At 31.5% G+C, this 22,206-nt stretch overlaps 3 protein-coding genes across 3 annotated transcripts; all 3 read right to left on the bottom strand.

The window, feature by feature from the left end:
* Window positions 1-421: 421 nt before the first annotated feature.
* On the bottom strand, window positions 422-4,966 carry LOC105799483 (UDP-URONIC ACID TRANSPORTER 1). The gene is made up of 4 exons (XM_012630075.2): window positions 4,420-4,966; window positions 2,789-2,892; window positions 1,586-1,814; window positions 422-882 (listed from the first exon to the last, which is right to left on the bottom strand). Exons 1-4 carry the CDS (start codon window positions 4,882-4,884, stop codon window positions 736-738), a joined length of 945 nt encoding a protein of 314 aa, XP_012485529.1. The 5' UTR covers window positions 4,885-4,966; the 3' UTR covers window positions 422-735.
* A 2,300-nt stretch (window positions 4,967-7,266) lies between these two features.
* On the bottom strand, window positions 7,267-9,061 carry LOC105799482 (uncharacterized). Its single transcript, XM_012630074.2, has 5 exons — window positions 8,897-9,061; window positions 8,358-8,400; window positions 8,181-8,272; window positions 8,010-8,109; window positions 7,267-7,497 (listed from the first exon to the last, which is right to left on the bottom strand). Exons 1-5 carry the CDS (start codon window positions 8,960-8,962, stop codon window positions 7,439-7,441), a joined length of 360 nt encoding a protein of 119 aa, XP_012485528.1. The 5' UTR covers window positions 8,963-9,061; the 3' UTR covers window positions 7,267-7,438.
* Window positions 9,062-14,907: 5,846 nt separating this feature from the next.
* On the bottom strand, window positions 14,908-17,807 carry LOC105799477 (glycerol-3-phosphate dehydrogenase [NAD(+)] GPDHC1, cytosolic). Its single transcript, XM_012630067.2, has 5 exons — window positions 16,593-17,807; window positions 16,182-16,403; window positions 15,616-15,863; window positions 15,304-15,443; window positions 14,908-15,157 (listed from the first exon to the last, which is right to left on the bottom strand). Exons 1-5 carry the CDS (start codon window positions 17,248-17,250, stop codon window positions 15,034-15,036), a joined length of 1,392 nt encoding a protein of 463 aa, XP_012485521.1. The 5' UTR covers window positions 17,251-17,807; the 3' UTR covers window positions 14,908-15,033.
* Between the last annotated feature and the right edge of the window lie 4,399 nt (window positions 17,808-22,206).

Here is a 22,206-nt window from a genome sequence, read left to right as displayed (position 1 = left end):
TTAAACTTATTGGTTTATTTTCCTTCCTCAGTTCCAGTTTTACTATGTTCAACTGTGGGTTAATTATTCGTATCAAAGGAAGGTTGGGTTAGGAAAAGTTTGAGTTTAGGAGGTTCGTTTTAAAGAAAGTTTTTAAGTTTGAGAAAAGGTGTTGTCACAAATTGAAATTTAAAATTACAAAAATTCTTTACCTTTGTGATTTGGGTTTCAAATCATGAATCTCACTGTAAATTTTATTTTACCCTTTCAACGTGGTGTTTGTGGTGAAGTATAACTTAATTGTGGGCAAACTCTCAGCACGGATTATATTTACAACAATAGAGCTTTCACAATTTAGTTGGAGGCCCATAGATAGGATGGAGGTTCGTGCTTGATTACAAATAGAAAGCTCAAAAGGAAAGAGGCGAGACTGCACCAACTATTACGAGAGAAAGAATTCTTCAATTACATAAACTATTATAGGTAACATGGGAGGGAGCTGATGGAAAACACATATTTCCCTCTTAACATTAACCACACTGGAAGAAGCTAAAAATGGGAAGGTCCCAAATAAATAAGGGTAAGAACACAATACAAGGGAAGGTATGCATGTGTAGGCAATTAAAGCACTCTACAAAATACTATATTCACTAGGAATCTGCCCTTTAAATCTCACTATACTCTTTCATGAAAACACAACATTCCCAAGTCCACTAAATTGAATTCATATCGGTAAAATGTGACGTGACATGTCATTTATCTAAACCTACGCTTTGCTTCTCCATAAGCAACAACACCAAGGACAGTCATTGTATAACCACCGATGCCCACAACTGTTACAGGATTTCTGAACAGAAGTATTGAGATGACAACAGCCACAGCACCTTTTGCATTGCCTAACACCTGACCACAATATCAGATGAAAAAAATGCAAGCACAAGCTGAAATTTCATATTATTGCAGGTGAAATGCAAAAGAGGAATGTCCAACTAATGATGCGCTTTTGGTTGAGCTTCCAGCTATGTGAACGCTTATGATTGTTTTTCTATTGTGATTCCTTTCCTCGCCACTAGAGAATTTAAAGGGCTTAAGTATGCTATTCTTTAAGTCTAACACTCACACTCGATCATTAGTGAAGGCATGAATTTGGAATAAAGGACATCTACCTCCTATGCAACAAAAGGCTTACTGAAAGCAAAGCGTGCATGCAGTACTTAATCAAAGCCTTTTTTCTTCTTTTTTTTTTTGTTAACGAGACTACAAAATGATAATTGCTAATAAACTTGTATAACCTACAACATTCCAGGAAAGTATGAATGATGGTGAAACAGTCATTTGTGTAATGTGATGAAAGTCAATCACAAGTTATTCATTTATACAAGCCACATATTATAGCTATACTAGTGTTCTACTTGTGCAATTGATATAAAGCAGTTACCGACATCACCTTAATGAGATTCTTTTAAGAGTTTATCAAATTTGATGAGAATACCTAGATGCATTAACGTGGGACATTGTTTAGTGCTGAAGGTCAACATTTACTACTATAATCCATAGATATAGATATTAAAAAAATTAAACTAGAGGAAGGCAGAAGATATTGAACCTGGAGTGTTAATGCACTTGTATGTTTAGTCACCAAGAAGTTTGACAAGTTGGCTGAATATGCCATTGTTGAATTAATGAAAAGAAGCAGCCACATGTATCTGTGTTGTTTTCCAAGGGATAAGATGACTTCTAACACATTGGGCTCCATTATAAGTACTGCAGGCACTAAAACTAGAACTGCAATTGGGGACATATAGAGTAGCAAATTCATCGAGTTCAACTTTTCTCTGTAAGAATGAAACGCCCAAGCAGTTTAAGAGGGGAAGACAAATAGAAATGCTTGTAGGATACAAGAGAAAGACACAATATGATGGGGGGTACGGGAAGAAGTAGAAACATTAGACATCCATAACTCACTTTCAGATTATAGTAAAAGCCTTTGGCACTTATGTAGGAACACTTAGTTTGGAAATGAGTTTTTTTCACATTAGAAAAAATGATGTTAATGCAAAAAATTATATTACTACCAATCATCACCAATAGAAATTGAAATAATAAGAAATTTTAAGGTCCAAACTTTTGCTCAGACTAATCGCTTAACTTGAAGATAAAGGGTATGTTAAATGCAAGGTTTCTTCTGGTTGTCAACAATTACAAAGACCCCTTTTTGGTCTACTTTCATGTCATTTTCTAGTTGGAATTTACACAGAAACTAATAGTGGAAAGTTTTTCTTTTCATGGTTATAGTTGACAATGTCCTCTTCGTCAGAAAAGCTGGCTACCATCTATGCAGTCCTACATTTAAGAAAGGAGAGGAAAAGAACTCCACAATCCTATGTCAGGTGTTTTTTTTTTGGCCACTTTTTCTGCCATAAATTAGGCTTTCAAAAGTTTTCCTCCAATTAACCTGATTTCTTCCCCAAAATATAATATTCGTAAGGAACACATGGAAGAAATGCACCCCTCATGGCTGGCAGGAGCTAGAATTCAACTAAGACATAACATGACAGTATATTCCCTTTAAAAGATTGAAATACTAAATAATGACAGTAAAAAATAAACTTAATAGCAGCATTTGACTACACGGTCTTTCACTAACAGAAATTGTAGGCAACTTAACTTTGGTAAAAATCCAAGAGATTACGAGAGAATTCCCAATGCTCAAAAGAGAGGAGGGACAAAACAAAAACTATATGCACTGAAATGCACAAAGAAATGTGGCAATGCAGATGATGAACTAATAAAAGTAAAACTGTTATACCCTTCAGAAGAAAGCAGAATGCCCTGAAGAACAGATTTGAAGGCCCTTGCGGCAGTTGCACTTAAGCACATAATGAATCCAAACCAGTGAAAACCTGGTTCACCCTGCCATAAAATTCATTAACCAAATAAGTTTTTAGGGAAGAATTAAAGATAGCCCAGCACTGCTGAAAGTTACTTAGAGCTCTTTGTCTCTTTCCTAGTTAACAAATCATGAACTGAATGACAGGGTTTTGAGAAAAATTCCTTTGCCACCAATTTTGCAGCATGAATTGATGAACAAGGTGCAAAGACCGACAAAACTTGATTTGGAAACTTGACCAAACAATTTAGACAGCATTATGGAATGAAACAATGGTTACTGTATTTAAGCACAGTAAGGAAACGTCACTATGGTGCAGCCCGAATAGGCCATAGCTATGCTAGTGTAGCAGAGAAATGTATGAACATGGGCAATAAACCTGCCTTTTCCTCCCCAAAATATAGTGGAGTCCAAGGTGGAACGATCTTCTTTCATTTGTTTTCTTTTTCATTTTCTTGGGGAAGATTGGAGGGAGGGAGACAATTGTACATGATGCAGCCAAAAGATTTTGCAACAATAGGTTCTTGTATATGGTGGTCAATTATACATCAAAGAAGGAATTACTTGTAAACAGAGTGGACACCCCAAGCCAGTTTGATTGTTTTTTGCTTCTCTACTTGTTTCCTCTTCTAGAAATCTCAAACTCTCAAGCCAGTTTGCTTGTATTAGTTATGAATCTAAAGCTATATGGTGGATACGGCTAATCACTATGCAGCCAGTATCTCGCATAAATAAACATTGGTCCCAATGACATTGCAACTTCTATTACAAAGGAAGTAATTTACACCTTCACTGCACACCTACTGCAGATTACTATCATGATATTGAATTACACTCTGAATGGCTTAGTGCTGGACAAATGTTACAGTTGGAGTTCTTGGCCTAATGAGATGAGCTGTACATCTATAGTTTATCATCACAAGTGGCACAAGACCATCCTAAAGGATATACAAATTAAACAAGTGCGATCAATAACTGAGTTCTGAGATACCGCATGTATAACTTAAGCATAACTACACCAACATCTACTTTTACTTCAGAATGAACGAATTTCCATAGTTTCAAGATATCCCGCTTTCTAGCTGCAATTTGATGCAAACTGCATACAGCTTTACTACGACTTACAGAACAAAGACAGTCATGAAATATGTCTACGTCAAAGACAACGAAAAACATAAAAGCTACAAAGCTTTTGCTGGTTCCTATTGTTTCAATTTATTAAACTAATTAATCATCTATGCCAATATGGACTAATTGGTTAAATTTTAAATTACTAATGCATTACCATCGTTAATCTCTCACAGTTATATTATACACTCCTTATGATTTATGGTAGTCAGAGATCAGCATACATTTACAACTAATTATCATAGACAAATAACATCAATAGTAATACAATTTCAGATCTATAAACTCATCACTACATACACATTTACACACAAAAAAAAAAGAGAGACAAATTACGTAAAGAACCAAACCAAACATAAAAGTGGAAGGTTTCTTCATCTTATCACTAAAAGATCCAAAAAGACAGAAAAAAAGGAACATACCCCACTAGCAATGACAACCCCAGCAACAACAGGAACAAGAGCAGCATAAGTAACCCAAGCTTCTCTCTTGAAAGTCATGAAGTAAGCAAATAAGGCAGTGAAAAAGGGTGTGGTAGCACCAACAGCCTGGTTAAAAGAGACAGGGAGGTATCTTAAGGAAATGTTACCTCCAACAACTGAACCACAAAAGACAACACTTAAAGTCGCAATCTTTAGGAACTGAGGCCTGGATTTGATAGGTTGGAGAGGGACAAGTTTCATGAACACAATAGAGACGTAACTGAGAAAAGCACAAGCTGACATGTGGCACATTGTTAAAAAGATTGGGAATCTGAAACCATAGTTGGAAAGTAAGAATTTATTTAAGAGAAGAACTCCAATGTTGGAGGAGTACCATAGGATTATAAGTGAAGCTATGAAAAGGGTTTGCTTTTTTGTTGAAGAGGATTGCTGGGTTGATGACATTTTTTTGGAGTTCGGAAGGGTGGAAGGGAAAAGGGCTGGATCTATTGTTGATTAAAAAACAGCAGCAGAAGAAGAAGAGCTTCAACGGAAATTTTGGCTTTTGCGGTTATTTATTTATTTATTTTTAAAAGGGAAAATATTCGATAAAAAGAACAATTTTAAATGGTTTTTTAGAGTTAACTATTTATTAAAAAAATTAAATGATTTTTAAATAAAAATTTATAATTTGTCAGTTATTAATTATTTTATTTATTTTTGTTACATTCAATATTTAATTATTACAATCTAATTAATTATAAAAATATTTTGATTATTATTAAATTAAATAATAAATGTTTAATATAACCAGGAGAATATAATATATACAAATATAGTTACGTTGTAATTAAAAATAATGCATCCAAATAAATATAATAAGAATTAATAATTATAAAACATGATTAGATTAATAATCAAAATGATAATTGTAAATGTCTTTTACTTTTTTTAGGGTAAATTACAGTACAGGTCACCTAATTATTCTTAACCTTTTTTTACTCACCCAATTAGAAAAACCAATCGTATCTATCTTTTATGGTCTAGTTCTATTAATTTTATTACCTCATATTACATTGTAGTTTTTAAATTGGTGTAATAATAAATTTAGCCTCCAACTTTTATAATTTTCTTTTTTTATCAATATGACTCTATTTGTATTTAAAAAAAAATGAAAAACCCAATTTTTAAAAAAATATAGTTTTGTATTCTAAATATCATCATCTTCATCAATCTTTTGACTAAATCTCCTAAGCCGAGATCTGCGCTCACCACCACCACCACCTTCCCATTCGTATTCTTGGCAGGATTTTGTGAGATTCAGAGGTACTTTTTTCAAATACCCAAATTAAATCTTAGCCATAAAAACAAAAACAAAAAATATATTATTAGAATTAAATTTATTATTACACCGATACAAAATTAACAGCAATTAATGAAATTGTTGAAGGAACATATTATAATTAGGTAATGAGCTACTGTGCTGTTTTTCTTTAATTCTAAAAAGAGCCCTGAGCTTATTATGAAGTAGAAAGAAAATGATTTAAAGCATGAATGAGGAAAAGAAGAGCTAAATGCTAAAGAAATGGGATTACCAAGTTGCAAGTTAAGAATTACTTCATTTTTAGATATATTTTGTTTTAAGTAACTTTCCCGCAATTTAGGATTTACTCATTTTCTTAACAACTTTTTAATGTTGAAGTCAACTTTTCTTTACTTTTTAGAAATATTTTAATGTTTCTCTTTCAAGTAACCTTTTAATATTTGAAGTAGCCTTTCAAGTATTAAATATGTTTTCAGTAATTACTTAGAATCCTTTTAGTAGATTAAATAAAATTTTCTAATAAATTACTAAATTTCTTAAAAATCTCTCTTTTTTTTTTTTTTTTTTTACAAAATAACAACTCTAGGCGATTACACTGAAACTCTGTGTACAGTTATTCGCATGCTTAGACAGTGGAATATGCCGAAATCTTTTTTTCCAATTCCGTTAGAGTAAGCCATTAATTAAATGTAACCCAACCAAGCTAGCAACATCTCCACTAGAAGGGAATTATCACACTCAAGTTCGATTTGCCTGAATCTTTTCTCCCATGGCCCGTGCTTCAATACTAAATTTCTTAAAAATCTTTTAATGATTTAAGTAAGCTTTAATGTATCAAGTAATTTCAACGTCAAATATTTCTTCTTAAACTTCATATAAAACACAGAAATCTAATATTCGTTTTTGTCAATTTAATAATTTCATGAATACAATATTTATCCATTGAATTTTATTAACAAATGTCTAATGTTTAAAAATGATGAACGAATTATTAAATTGACAAATGCATTCTAAGATCAAGTGTAAATCAATTTTTCATTGATAAAATTTAAGGAATAGACCACCAACAAATCCAGATATACAACTCAATGTAGAGGGCTAATTTGCTCCAATTAAAAGAGTCAGGGCCAAATTGAACAAATATGTAAAGGGGTCAAAGGCTAAATTTATTATTATGCCTTGCATATAAGACCAAAATAAACATTTAAAGACACAATTTTAACAAAGGGACTATTCTGCTCTCTCAACTAACATATAGGGACCAATTTGGCCATTTTTTCAGTAGAGGGTTCAAAATGCTATCTAATATATAGTAGAGAGACTGTTATGTGTAGTGTACCATTCATCAATTCCAACTTCTATTCCTAGCTCCTACCACACACTTCCTATTTATGGACTCCAGGGCCTGACCCAAGTCCTAATCTTATATCCTTTTTTACTGGTTTGCATCAGTATTGTCTCATCCCATTATCCAAAAAGGACTTTCTAAGAAAGTCCCACATATCTGAGGACTTCTCAAAACCTTTATTTCAAAGTAAAGGGCATTTTCATTCATGGCCTTTTGTTCATGCTAAGTACCAATCAATCCAAATGATTATAGAAATCCGAAAGGAAAGTTTTACAGATGCCTTGCATTGTACAGGTATAATCAGACCACTTCAACAAGAAACATGTGAACAATCTCATGGTCCAAACTCACAATCTCATGGTCTCAAATTTTGATGATGTCTGTGCTGTTGCTTCGGAAACATCACCTGTTGACATTGAACCAATGTATGTATTAACAAGCTGCGACCAATGTATGGCACATCAGAACTCAAGATGGTCAAAACAACCACTAAAGCAATGAAGAAAAAGGAAATAAATTCTGACAATAAACATCCATGGAACGCCATTGCTGGTTGTTTTGATTATTTTGCACGTTTTCATTGTCCAAGAACACCACTGCCATCATTTGAGCAGTATTATTGATGGGTCAAACACACTCAAGCATATTTTCCTGTCGCACAATGTGCAGAAGATAACACTTGCCTAAGTAAGACCAATATATATCTAAACTAAGCTATGATATATAACCCTGACAATAAACTCAAAAGTCGTCTGTTTTTCTTGGATAAACATATCTCAGAAGTCTAATTACTCTAGACCTACAGGTAATCGACTTTCTGTTGTCCTAATCCAAAATTACTTGTATATGATTTCTGGTTCTAGGACAATTCATAACATATAAGCTTCAATATTCAGCACAATAAATTTCAATTCTTACCTCTCATGCACTCTAATTTCTGGTCAGCCACCTTAACTGCTTGGACAAGATGGGCAATGCGATATTTGAGTTTTTCATTTTCCATGGCCAGCTTCTTAGCCTACAAGTAACAAGTCATCGTGCTATAAATCCTATTGTTTTCCACAAAATATTAGACAAAGTTTCAACTACCTTTTCTCGCTCTGAAAGTGTCTCAGCATTTGCATCTTCTAACTTTGCCTGTAATTCACTTATTAACTGGGAAAGTTCCTGATTTCCAGCATCTATATTGCCAACATTTGGTAACCTAATTAGAATCTAATTTAGGTAAGCATATATTAGCTTCCAGTGGAATACCTCAGCCATTACCTTTATTGCCCGCTAGAACAGCTTCTAGTCTGGATAGCCGTTCCTTTAATTCAAAAAGCAAGCACATCAGTAAGCAGAATACATGATGCAATATTAAAAAGTCCAAATGTTCATATACTGATACTGAAAATATCAATTTTATCACAAGCATTCATAGGAACTTCAAAGGAAAACAAGTTCAAAAGGTTCCGATTATTCAACAAGGTGCAATTCAGAAACCAATTAACAGTAAGAACCGTGAGGTGCTTTTAAGGGTTGACTATCGACATTGCTGAACAAATAACTAACCCAGAACTCCAGTTGATGCACAAATGAAAAGCTATACAGAAAAAAGCAGAAAATAATTTATTCATGCATTTCAAAAGGCTAAATCAGGCCAAGGCAATTTTTATGACTACAAAAATGATAGCAATGGCAGAATTAAACATCTTTAATAACCCACTATAATAGAATTTCTATTAGCAAAAGTAAAAAAAAAAAAAAGGTTATACAATGATTAAGAAAAAAAAAGAAAAAGGAAAAGGAAAAGAAATGAAAACCTCGGCTTCGGTAGCTCTCTGGTAGAAGGGTTTGAGGAGCTCTTCACTCGCCATGGTTGGCTTCATTGAAACTTAAAACTGTGATTTAAACCCTAATTTAGTGGTTCTATTCTATTAGGAGACCACGGTTCCTAAAGAACCTTTTATACAATATACGGGAGGATCTTTTGGCATATACACACATATTTCTTTGTATACCTGTATCAAACATTGTTTTATTATATTTTAATAAATTTTAAATTATATTTAAAAATTAAATAACCTTTGAAAAATAATATGTTTAAAAATTAAAATATCATTCCCGAAATCATTTTTTCTTTATTTTAATACAAATAAATGACTATATTATAATTCTTATGATATATGTTGTATGCGAGTTAAAAAGAAAAAAGTAAACATGTGAAGTATTAATAAATAACAATTATATGAAATAAAATAAGTTTTTGTAAAAAATTAAAGTAAGAAAAATAGTAGAAATTAAAACCCAAATCATAAGGACCTAATTATAAAAATCAAAAGTGAACTTAGGTATTAAATCTAAATAAATTAAGACTTCAAATCAAAGATTAAATTGAAAGAAATGAAAAATTCGTAATAATTAATAATTTTTAAAAAAATGGAATTACAAAAATTAAAAATTAAAAATTATAAAATGTTAAAATGGAATATATAAAATGCAAAAAGGAATTATTTATATGATTCAAAAAGTGAAAATGACGTTATCATATAATACTCCCAAATTATAAAAGAGTAAATAAAAGAAATGTTGATTGCTTACGGAATTTCATAATAACAAGGAGTTGATGTGTTAATCATAGAGCCTCCACGTTAGAATATACTTTCTAAAAATAAAAATAAAAATAAAAACATATTAATTTATATAAGCCATAACTGCTTAAAAGTGTAAAAATTCCTCAAACTTTAAAAGAAAAAATTAAGCCTCTTTATGTTTCTTTTTTTTGCACTTAATTGAGCACTTGAATTTTTAAAATGTATCAAAAAGCCCTCAAATTTCTTCAAAAAAAGCAATTAGGCCCCTATTTTTCTTCACTCAATTGGGTACTTAAACTTTCAAAATGTATCAAAAAGGCCCTCAAAAATTTTCAATAAAAGCAATTAGGCCCCTGTTTTTTTTTCACTCAATTAAGTACTTGAACTTTCAAAATGCATCAAAAAGACCCTCAAAATTTTTCAAAAAAGCAATTAAGCTCTTGTTCTTATTAAAAATTAGAAAATAAATAATAAACAATAAATTTTAGAAAAATTATCAAATTTTAATAAAACATGAAAAATTTAAAACTTATTAAAAATAGAATTTTTTATAAAAATCGTAAAAATTAAAAATTGTAAAATTTTATAAAAATCATAAAAATTAACGACCCTAGTTTTTTCAATTAAAGTCATCACGTACCATAACACAACGTGACATGTGACGAGAAATGATAAAAAATAAAATCAATAAAAGTTATAGAAAAATTATAAAATGCTTCTTTTGGTACAATAATTTTTATAAAAAAATTACGAAATTTATATTTCTTTACATTTTGTATAATTTTCTTACGGCTTTATAAAATTTTATAATTTTTTATATTTCTATATATTTTATAATTTTTACGATTTTTATAAAATTTTATATTTTTTACCATTTTATATTTTTCTAACTTTTAATAAAATTTAATAATTGAATTTTTTATTAAAATTTAATAATAAGTATAGCTTTTTTTTCTAATTTTTAATAAAAAAATGGACTTAATTGCTTTTTTTGAAAAAGTTTGAGGGTCTTTTTTATGCATTTTGAAAGTTCAAGTACCCAATTGAATGGAAAAAAAAGTAGGGGCTTAATTGCTTTTTTCGAAAAGGTTTGAGTGTATTTTTGATGCATTTTGAAAGTCATGTACCCAATTGAGTGGAAAAAAAAGTAGGGGCTTAATTGCTTTTTTCGAAAAAGTTTGAGTGTATTTTTTATGTATTTTGAAAGTTTAAGTACCTAAATGAGTGCAAAAAAAAGTAATGACTTAATTACTTTTTTTGAAAAAGTTTGAGAGTTTTTGTATCCTTAAACCTTTATATAACCGGAGATACATATAATTTTATATTTAATAACGAAAATATATTAAATAATTTCTTATTAAGTATTGTAATGATTTAGCTGCACTTTTCTTTCTCATGAGTATAAGAATAGGAATATTTTTTTGAAAGTAAGAAAAACAAGATTAATTCATTAAAATTAAAGTAAGTATATATTTGATTGGTTGAGAAGGTAAATAGATAAAATTAAGTTAAGGTTTTAACCAAAAGTGTTATTAAATTTATTATAGCAAATTAGAAATTACAACTTTTTAACATATCAAAATAAAAATTTAAGCAAACCAAATACAAATATGCTCTATTAATTTAAAAGAAAATCTAAGAGGGGGCAAATACAAAAATATGCATTTTCTAATAAATTTAGGGTGGGTTTGGATGGACGATGTGTTTACATGCGGTTAGTGTAAAAATCGTAGTGGCACAAAAAATAAGTTAAACGTACCACACCGCACCCATTCGTCCATCCAAACGCACCCTTAATGTTGAATGACAACTTTTTACCATATCAAAATAAAACGTCAAATGTTGAGTGAGAATTTGAAAATTTTGAGGGCCCAAACACATAAATATACTTTTTTTTTAATAAAATTATAAAAACCAAGGAAGATATTCAAAAATTAGTGGGAGAAATGGGGAGGGGTTAAAGTATGCCCAAAGACCAATCATAAAATGATTGTAATTACATACTCGTTTCTACCTAGTTTGTTAATATAATGCATTGTCATTATTATTTCAGCTTCTTTTTCTGTGTGTATAAATAAATTGATTAATTATAATATCCAGGAATAATATAGTTATTCTTAAAGGTCTTTAATTAAGTATTATTGTGAGTTTAGACAATAATAATACTTTGAGACTAATGTATAGTTGATTAATGACAAAGTGTTGTCATTGACATATGGATGTCAAAATCAATACAAGAGTATGTGTTAGATAAAAATATGCTGGACTGACCCGCTATGAGTATGTTTCTTGGATTATTATATAATAATCACAACATTACTCATAGTGATAACTACATATACGATCCTCAAACTTGAGATCATCATTATTCCAACATCGTGAGTTGTATATTTTGATACAGCCAAACGTCTACTGTAACAGGTTGTACTATAAAGACTGATGTTCGGTATGTCACAAATTTATGTAGTGGGATATGATTGATCAATATATGATTTGCCCCTCCTACATAATGGGAGTAATATCTTAGACCACTTAATGGAATGAAACTAGAAATGCATGGTCATGCTCAAATAAGTTGATATGATATATCACATTTATTTGTTTATCGTAGTCTACTTAGAATATCAATAAATATGAGATTGGACTATACAAGTATGATTATTCCATGACTTGTGTCAAATCTAGATATAAAAGATAAAATGATATAATACATGAAAATTTATCATAGGAAGATTATGTCGAATCATGACTTCTTGTAATTTTGGTAACAAAATCCAAACACAAATGATATTGTGTTTAGTTGCCACATGAATTAAATTAATTATTGAATCAATTTAATTTAATAGTTAAACATTGAACACATTATATGTACAAACTTGTTATATATAAATAGAGAACATAGTTAAAATTATATGTACAAACTTGTTCTATATAAATAGAGAACATAGTTAAAATTAATATATGAATTTGATTCATATAAAATATTAATCGAATATAGTTTACCAAATTATTAAAATAAATAATTATAACGGTCAAAGATAAAAATTATGAAAGATAATGTTCTTTTGGAAAGAATATAATGTATTAATACTTTCCATAGTTTTCTCTAAAAATAAAAGGAAATTATTCCGTTTTTTTATTAGCTTAGATTAATAAAATGAATAGAATCCCTTAGAGAATGTTGGTTACCAAGAAACAAATAGAGGGTCTAGTAGTTCTTTTGAACTTTCTCTCTAAAAGGTTCAAGAGAGTTTTTGTTGTTCGCTTTAATTGGGTGAACTACGCAATGGTCGAGACAATTTTGTTGGGGCTTGGGATCGACATCACAAAGGGGTCGGGCTAAAATAATATCGACATTGAAAAGGGATCAGATTGAAAAAGTATTTATTTAACCTTATTTCAACTTGATTTGTTCGTCGTACATAAATCCATGGTTGATGATCGTTAAAAAAAAAAATTCGCTACGCCACGAGACATACCAACATTCCAACAAGAGGATGGTCCCCACCAATCCCCCTAGCTACAAGCCTAACGCTCGCTCATTATGTTTCTTTCTTCAGCGTAAGGTTTGTATCAAATGTGCTCACCCCACTTGCCTTTTTAGGCGTAAGGCACATTTAATCAAGTTTGCTTTTTCTATTACCTTTTCAGGCTTGCTCACTTTTACCTCCTCTTTCAGGACTATTCACCAAAACAAACAACCTACTTAACCCCCCTAGCATATACCCAATTGCCTTGAAAATGTTCCTTTATAACCTTTACTTCAACTGTGGGTTTTCCAGCACCTCGCTAATCTAAGGAGTTTGCCCAATTCAAGAGCTCATCGACACAATAGCTCACCTACTTAGGGAACCATTTGTATCCTGCCAAAGATTTGCCAAAAACCTCTCCCATCACACCGTCACATTTCAATTCATGTTGTAACACCTTGCCACTAGCTACCTACTATGTAGCTTCCCTCATCTAATCATGTCATAACAAAAAACTCATAATCCTACCAATTATCCTATAAATTATCCTATAAAGTATGGATACATTCACTAGGACCCATAGATAGTCTTCTCAAAAACTCACTGCCTATTAAAATAACTTTCCCCTCAAAAAGGAACCCGAACATTTTGTCCTCACCAAGTCTCTCTTTTGGTAGCTCTCAACACCTCCACTACGGTATAAATCATCCTTAATCACAAAACTCTAAACTACGCATTAACAAATATATAAATTTAATATTATAATTTTTAATTTAAAATATATAATTTTAATAATTTTAGTTACTTATTATATATATAATTTAATATCTTTACTAATTATTATATTTCTATTATAATTCATTTTTAAAAGCAATTGTACAATTGAATGCATGTATATTGTTATTATATCAAAATTTGACCGACAGAAATTGAAATTGATCCATACATGTATAACTGAGTTTATAAATACTACAAAATACCGTATGTTATAACTACACTATATTGGCAGGACTATTTCAGCACTTGAAGGAGTTAACATACAAGGAACGTAATGAAGCAAGTGGCAAGTGGGTCGTATGAGATTAGGACTGCTTTCAGATTTGTTTTGGGTAGAAGAGCTGCAGTTTTGCTTGTCTTATTTAGTTGAAGTTGACAAGCCTCTCAGGAATGGATGGCATTGATGGCTATATGGTGCATGGACATGGACAGATAAGATTATAGTAGTCGATATCGTACTGGTACTAACTGTACTGATCGATACGTATCATTTTGATCTTAAACCGATATCAAATTGTTTATGTTTCATTTTTGTCAAAATTTTAGTGGGTTTCGATAATTTCGGTGTATTTTGACCTATTTCGTTCAATACCAACTTGTACCGGCATGTATCGATTGGTACAAAATTTTGACATTTTAAACTAATTTTTAAAGTTTTTATCTTAACCAATTTGAACTTTCCATAATTACATTTAGAACTAAAAGCTATTAAATTGAATTACTCAACCTAACAAACTATATAAACATATTTATATGAATATAATCTAGATATATTTTCATGTTGACTTTAAAATTTCAAAGTCATATTCAAAATTTTTAACTAAAGGGTAAAAGAAAAAATAAAGTTGCTGTTGACTTTAAATTCAAGAGTTGGAATCATTTAAATTCTCGTGATTCTCGCTAAAAAATTTTCATTCTTGTTGTCACAACATAAAAATGCTCCCTTTGTCAAAAAAGAAAAAAAAATCACTCAGACAAATTTCAAGGATGGAGTTTCGGATAAAGGCAGTACTCTATATTTATGACAATGACAATGACACACCATGTTGAATTCTGAAACAATTGGTTACATATGATTAGTTCCCTTTAAACTTGAAATCTTGGTATGCATCAAACTTGTCAAGGCTGGCCTAGAAGTGAAGGTTTATAGAATGCATGTGTCTGGGCAATCTCGATGCGCTCTCGAGGATCATTCAGGGTTTCATCCCTCAGTGCCTGCAGAATCGCTTCAGCCGTCTTCTCCCTAAACATTCAAAATATATGACCACAAGCTTAGCATTGGACTTATTCCTCATACATAACCATGTTACTACACATTGGTCAAAGAGACATGTTATCTGATATTTGTAGCTGAAAATTGAAGTTGTTGTATGAGGAATATGAAGCTACCTTGTTATAAGAATTTTGTAGAGCGTCTTCAATAAAGGGCACAACTCAACAGGGGCAACAGGCTTGTTTCCATCTGGATGCAACACACTTAAGCTCGATTGACTCAGAAGTTCATAAAATGCTCCTACTGCAGACACTCCCTGGTAAACAATTACCATTTGTTTAATTTTGTTCTTCATTAGTATAATGGAGAGATGCAATTTTGAGTCATAACCCTGACGTACTGCCACATTCTCATAAAGTCATCAATTGCACTTACTAAATAACAGTTGAAGAATAAGATATATGTTGAACAAGCATTTTTTTTTTTACCTGAATCATTCCTTTTCCGCTGATGCTATCACCCATATCTCGACTTAGTTCTCCTTTGGCTAACATTTGGCCATACCATGCATTACGACCTTTTAACAATGTCACATAAGTGTCAGCCAGCAAAGGGCCTGCCAGCTTCTCTGGTTCTTCAGCCAACAAATGGGTAATAAATATCATTTCTGATGTACAATGTGCAAAATACACTGATTTGCTAGTAGCACTTTCCTTGGTCAGGGCTGCTACCATTCCTGAGAAAAAATCAAACTTGAAAGTCATTATCAAGTATTCCTTTTGAACTCGAATGATTACATTGTTTCCTATTTGCATCCATCTTAAATTCAAATTAAAGATTTAGCTTCTTCAAAGTTTCTTTCTTAAGCATATAAACGATGTCTAACCTATCATGAACCAAATTTGTTCACCATTACTTCCATGGAAATCAAATAGTATATAATCTTTGAAGGAAGTCAATGGGATGGGTAAAAGAATCACTGCAAATATGTTGGTGCACCAGTTGTTGTCTATTATACAAACTTAGTTGGCCGAAAGATACAGGGGGTACTTACCGGCTCCGATGGCATAGACATTCTTCAGGCCGCCCATGACTTCATGAGTGACAAGATCACTGTTGTCCCATACAATGAAATGGGGCTGTCTTAAGAACTTTGCTAGCGGTTTTCTCCACTGTTCGGCTCCACATATTCGAGCGTTAGCATATTCCTTATTGTATATCTCAGAGGCAATATTTGGTCCCCCAAGATAGAGTATGTTCTCTATAGGTACTCCAGCTGCAAGGAATATACGCATAAAGCTCAAAAACAAGACAGATAAAGGATTTACTTGAGAAGAAACAGAGAATCCTACTCGACTATCGGTTGTGCGGTCTGGAAAGTGAAAGTAGTAACAATATCATCTGGAATTGAAAATTTTGCTTTGCTTCACCAATGCATATTAAGTAATTGAGGAGGGACTCTTACTTGCTCGATTAATCATTTGTGTTGGGGTAATGATATGAGGAAGAGGTTGCAGTGCAGCCTCTATACCCTTAGACAAAGAGATAATGATAGGCACAGTGATCCTTTCTTTCCAATAATTGCTGATCTCTTGGAACACATCACGTGTCTCGGTGGAAGGCAAGCCGTTTACCACGATGTCGGCATCCCAAACAGCTTCCTGCAAGTTAGTCACAACTTTCAAAGGACAAAGTGGCGTATCAATCATGTTCAAGCAAAACCCATCTTTCAAAATCTCATCCGCAAATAGTGTTCGATCGCCTAGTCTAGCCTCAACATACTTCAAATAGGCACAACGTCGTATCAACCTCCTCAATACATCTTCCCTGGAATTGATCACTTCAAAGAGATGTTCTGCGGTAGCTCTATCAACTGCTCTTCCAGGCCTCCTCCATATTCTGATTTGAACCTTGTCTCGAAACTGCCCGTAGCTATCTTGCAGCAAAGCTGCGAACACACTTCCCCAAGCACCAGCTCCCACACTCACAATCCTCAACGGATCACCATCACTCTTGCATAGAAGGTGCCGAAGCTCATCAAGTTTCTCCTCCAAACCATTACAGTTGTAGAAAGATCCATTTGAGTTCAAACTCCGGTGCAATGTGTCTATACTCCCTACCATCTTTTTCCAACAAAGAAAACCCAATTCTCTGATTCTAAGGATGTAGGATATATGTTGTGAGGTAGAAAAGGATCATGGAAATTTTGCCAAATTACCTAATGACTTTATATGGCTTTTGCTCTCCTAAAACCGCACTAAACAGCCTTTACTTGAAACAAGGAAAAACATGTTGAATTCTCCCTGATTGAATAAGAACAAAATTTTATTGGTGGATTCTTGTACCAAAACCAGAGCTAACTTTTGATCACTCCATATAGATATTCATACCAACCCGTTCTAGAGATTGTTCTTGTACAGAGTTCCAATATAAAACAATATCATCAGAATGAATGCATCTAAACAGTTGGAGTTCATTGAAGGCTGCTAAGGGATATAAAAAAAAAAATAGGAAACAAAACAAAACATTGATATCTCCGTCTAGAGTTTGTTCATCTACCCAACTATAAACTTCAACAGAAAAGATAGAATAATAAATAAAAAGAAAAAGACAAGCGGGCAAAGAAGAAGAAATAATTGTCAATGAAATATAGACCAACCTTTGGCTTTTTGGGTGCTGTCAGTTACAAATAAAGTAGAGGATTTCGTTTAATTACTACAGCATGGTTAATTTCAAAGTGCATTTACTTAGAGGGAAGAAAGGCAAAACAAAGTAAGAATGTGTGAATGTTGATGCTAAAGTAAATGAAACAGATGAGTGAAATGGTGAGAGCTGGGCTTGTGATCAATAATAATGGTGAGAGAGATGCATTGATGAGTGACAGTTGAGAAGAGCGTGATTGATTTGAGTTGGGAGTTGCACTAAAGGTTGTTGCATGCCAACCGTCATTACATAAATATTGGATGACTTATTCACCTTAATATTATTGATTTTACTTCATTACATCTCACAACCTTACTAATCAAAATCTCACCATTATGACATCTCCATTCACCTCCTCCGCTGCATTATGAATCTTTTTAATTTTCAGCATTGGGCATTGGGGACTTTTAGCTTAAATGGGATAATATAAAATTTTTAGTTATCCGGGTTTGGGAATGCAGTGCATTAATGGATGGTAGGGGTGGTTCCTTCCATAATTAATAATCCCTGCCCTATAATCACTTACATCTACTTATATGATAACAAGTAGCATTTTGTACCACAACATACCCTACATAAAAACTAAAATCCCTAAGGAAATCCAACTTTACAAATAAATTTATTTTAATCCTCTATTTAAATTTTTAATTTTTAAATTTATATTGTTTATCAAATTACTTTAAATTTGATGAAAATTTTAATGTTTACGTGTATGCCACGTTTGTAATTAATTAATTTTTATTCATTTTAGGATAACTTAACAAACAATGTCAATTTAAAAATTAAATAAAAACCAAAAAAATCATTATATTAATCCATAAACATCTATCTAAACTTTTATTCCATTCAACCTACCTAATACTATTATATTTCTATTCCATTTATACTCAATACTTAATTTATTTGTATTCAATTCCGTTGTAACCAACCAAACACCCACACCTTTGGTAACGACTCTCTTCTCCCAGACATGTTGAATTAGTGCAATTATGATCATAGGTGAGAACAGTCTCGACAAATGCAATCCCCAATTAGAATTGTTTTTGTGAAGGGCTTCTTTATGATTTCCCCCTCACCTAGGGGAAATTGTTGGACCACTAGATATCATTGGGCCCTGAGTAACCAAATTGTAGCCAACCTTAAGGCCTTAGTGAGTCCATGCCTCGGCCATATAACGTGTACATTTGCACGCATGCTACTCGACTAAGGTCACCTTGCCATTCACATCCTTGAGCCTCTAAACTGGCACATCATGACCTGTGAAGGCTTCGACTCCCTAGGTAGTAGGGGTGTGCAAAATTCGGGTAAAACCGAAAAAATTCGGTTAATCGGTCGGTTAACCGAATTTTTTCGGTCGGGGGTCGGTTAATTATTTTTTGATTTTTCGGTTAACAGTTAATTCGGTTCGAAATCGGTCGGTTAACCGAATTTTTTCGGTTTAACCGAAAAAATTAATGAATAAAATTATAATATATAAATAGGCCCACTATTCACCTAAACCCAATCTAAACCCAAGTATTCAACCCAACCCAATTACCCAACCCAACCCAATCATAAAATTAAATTACAAATAATTTAATAAATAAAAATAAAATTTTAAAACTAAGACTAAAACTAAAGTCTAAAAATAATTTAATTATGTAGTGATTCAATTTGGTTAATTTGGTTAATTCGGGTAATTCGGGTAATTCAGTTAATTCGGTTAATTTTTAACCAAAAATAAAAAAACATATAATTTTCGGTTAATTCGGTTAACCAACCGAATTAACCGAAAAAATTTCGGTTCGGTTAATTTTTTAAAAAAAATTTCGGTTCGGTTAACGGTTAAAGATTTTGAAAGGTCCGTTAATTCGGTTAATGTTATTTCGGGTCGGTTAACCGGTCGGTTAACCGAATGAATACCCCTACTAAGTAGCGTTGATCAAGCTTGAAATAACTTTCATTGCAGCTCCAAAACCACCCCCATAACATCTCCTTCCTCCAAGACATCAATAATATATAGAAAATACAATCAAGTTCCTTATCAATTAATTACTCAAAAACAATTTTTTTCCAAAAGGTCTAAAAATTTCTTGGTAAAAAATTTTTAAAAAATAATTGAATCTTTAAAGAAAATTACACCTAATTGAGCCTTTAATGATGAAAAAAAAAACATCAAAAATATGAGTTGCTCAGTATTTTCGTAACTGTGTTGGGAACCTTCCCTGCAGCTTGCATTATTTATTATCCTATTCCTATATATGCTTACAGCTAGCCTTGCCTACCAAGCATTCGCACTTTGAAATTTTCAACGAAGAAATCGGGTGCCACATGGCAACAACCTCATTTTCTTCATCACATATCCCTCATTTCTTAACTTTTTCTCACATTTTATATAAAATTTTAATTTTTTATGAGGGTATTTTATTTTTTATTTAAAATATCTATAAAACATCATAATTTTTAATTTTTTTATACAGTGATTTTACATAAATTTCTTTATAAGTATAATTTTAAATACTTTTTATTCATATTTATATTGTGTGTATACTAGTCTAGCATATATATGCATGCGTAGTTAACGGAATGTTACGAGGATGCTATATCAGTACAGTTAATAAACATTAACTTTTATTATCTATTTTAAAATGATTTGATAAATAATATAAATTTAAAAATTAAATAAAAAGTTAAATAAATTATTATTCCTATTATTAACAACTACGAGACGAATGGTAGCGAAAACAAATTACAGCGTCATTTGATGAGGATTGGGACACAATCATTATCAAATTACAAAGTATATAAGACGTGAAAGTTAGTGGCTAAGTGAACATGAAACTGAAAGTGAATGTGATAAGTGGTATGTAGAGTTAGTAAAATAATATTTTATAAGTAGATTAAGTGGCATGTGGAGTTAGTAAAAGAATAGTTCATAAGTGAATTAAGTGATAAATAATGCGAATTATTTGTGTGAAAATGTGTGATCTAGCCATAAGTGACATATGGAAGTGTATATTTAAATATGAAGTGCAAATATGATGAAAAATAAAAAGAAATGTTACAAGTTAATAAGATATTGTAAAGGCTAGTAAACAAGGTAACTAGTCAGTTATAAATGGTATGCCATTAGAAACCCATTTAGCATGCTCGTGTGATTAGCATTTCGGTGCTTGTGACTATTATCACCTATGTGCTCCTGATTATTAGCACTTGCATGCTTGTGCTATTCCACATATTCTCCTCGGTCCTCCTCCGTTTACTAAGGGTTAAGTGAAGTAAGTGGCAAGTGAATTTTATATTTAGGGTATACATCTATAATGAAGCGATAAAGATAAGACAAAATGAATTAGTGTATTTAAATAAAATTTATATTGAATACTAGGATATATATGTATAAAATTCGTGAGTTTTTACTAAGCTTTTATGAAGCTTAATGCATTGTTTTTAAACGCATAAAGAGATTATAAAAATAGAGTTTAAGTGTGGCTTGCCAAATCACATCTCATCAACAAGGTAAGGATGGTGAAGTATGGACTTTAAATTATGGACACTAGTGTGGCATGTACATAGATATTCTTTTGACATCAAAGTATCAAACAAACAGTGAAATGATATAAGGACAAGTTGTGTTTAAGTGAATGTTTTGAACACTTTGTGGTTTATTGTTGGTGATTGAACATAGGAGAGTTAGGAGTACTTTTAAGGTCTAAGAATGGTTAAGGATGATTGAGAATGATTAGGGTATAAATTGGTATATTTTGTAATGTCTTTAAACTTGATTTTGGCTCTCTTGCATCCAAGTCTTGATAGTGGGGTTTAAGTATCCATAATTAGGAACTTCAATACCTAAGTCTTGTAACTAGGGTCTAAGTATTAAAAATTAGAATTTTTTTACAAGCTTTTATGAATTTTTATAATTTATAAAAGTTTTATAAATTTTATAAGATATTTTTAAATAGTTTTATGATTTTATTAGAAAATGAAATATTAAATTAAGAGTTTTCATATATCGTCAATTGATTTTAATGATCAACATAATTAAAAAAGTAAATCGTCAACGAATGGGCTTAATTGATTTTTTATTAACAGCAATGGTTGAATTTGGTGTGAATTAAGTCGAGGAATTAAATAATTTTTTTAATATTTCCTTAAGGACATTTTATACCTATAAGCCTAAATTTTTATATTTAAAAATAATTGCTAGTTTCATATTTAATTTTTTAATTTGTAAATAATTTTAATTTTAAAATATGTTTTTATACAATTTTAAAAATATAATATTAAATATTTTATTTTAAAACTAAATTGTATTTTAAAAAAGATGGGTTGAGTAGAATGGCATTTTTTTGAAGATCAAGAAATTTGATAAATTTAGAGACGAAGCAGGTGCAATG

This window comes from Gossypium raimondii, chromosome 9 (assembly GCF_025698545.1).
Source record: "Gossypium raimondii isolate GPD5lz chromosome 9, ASM2569854v1, whole genome shotgun sequence".
Classification (NCBI taxonomy): domain Eukaryota; kingdom Viridiplantae; phylum Streptophyta; class Magnoliopsida; order Malvales; family Malvaceae; genus Gossypium; species Gossypium raimondii.
Note: the sequence above shows the minus strand (reverse complement) of the source record. Positions and strands in the feature narration are given on the sequence as shown.

Coding starts and splice junctions, on each gene's coding strand:
- LOC105799483 (XM_012630075.2), bottom strand. CDS start 4,884: ATGTCATCAACCCAGCAATCCTCTTCAACAAAAAAGCAAACCCTTTTC. Junction 2,893..4,419: donor GGGTTGTCATTGCTAGTGGG/GTATGTTCCTTT, acceptor ATTTTATGGCAG/GGTGAACCAGGTTTTCACTG. Junction 883..1,585: donor CAAGTGCATTAACACTCCAG/GTTCAATATCTT, acceptor TATTGTGGTCAG/GTGTTAGGCAATGCAAAAGG.
- LOC105799482 (XM_012630074.2), bottom strand. CDS start 8,962: ATGAAGCCAACCATGGCGAGTGAAGAGCTCCTCAAACCCTTCTACCAG. Junction 8,273..8,357: donor TGTTCTAGCGGGCAATAAAG/GTAATGGCTGAG, acceptor TTGGCAATATAG/ATGCTGGAAATCAGGAACTT. Junction 7,498..8,009: donor GAAATTAGAGTGCATGAGAG/GTAAGAATTGAA, acceptor CAATGTCAACAG/GTGATGTTTCCGAAGCAACA.
- LOC105799477 (XM_012630067.2), bottom strand. CDS start 17,250: ATGGTAGGGAGTATAGACACATTGCACCGGAGTTTGAACTCAAATGGA. Junction 16,404..16,592: donor ACAAATGATTAATCGAGCAA/GTAAGAGTCCCT, acceptor TATTCCTTGCAG/CTGGAGTACCTATAGAGAAC. Junction 15,158..15,303: donor TACAAAATTCTTATAACAAG/GTAGCTTCATAT, acceptor TTGAATGTTTAG/GGAGAAGACGGCTGAAGCGA.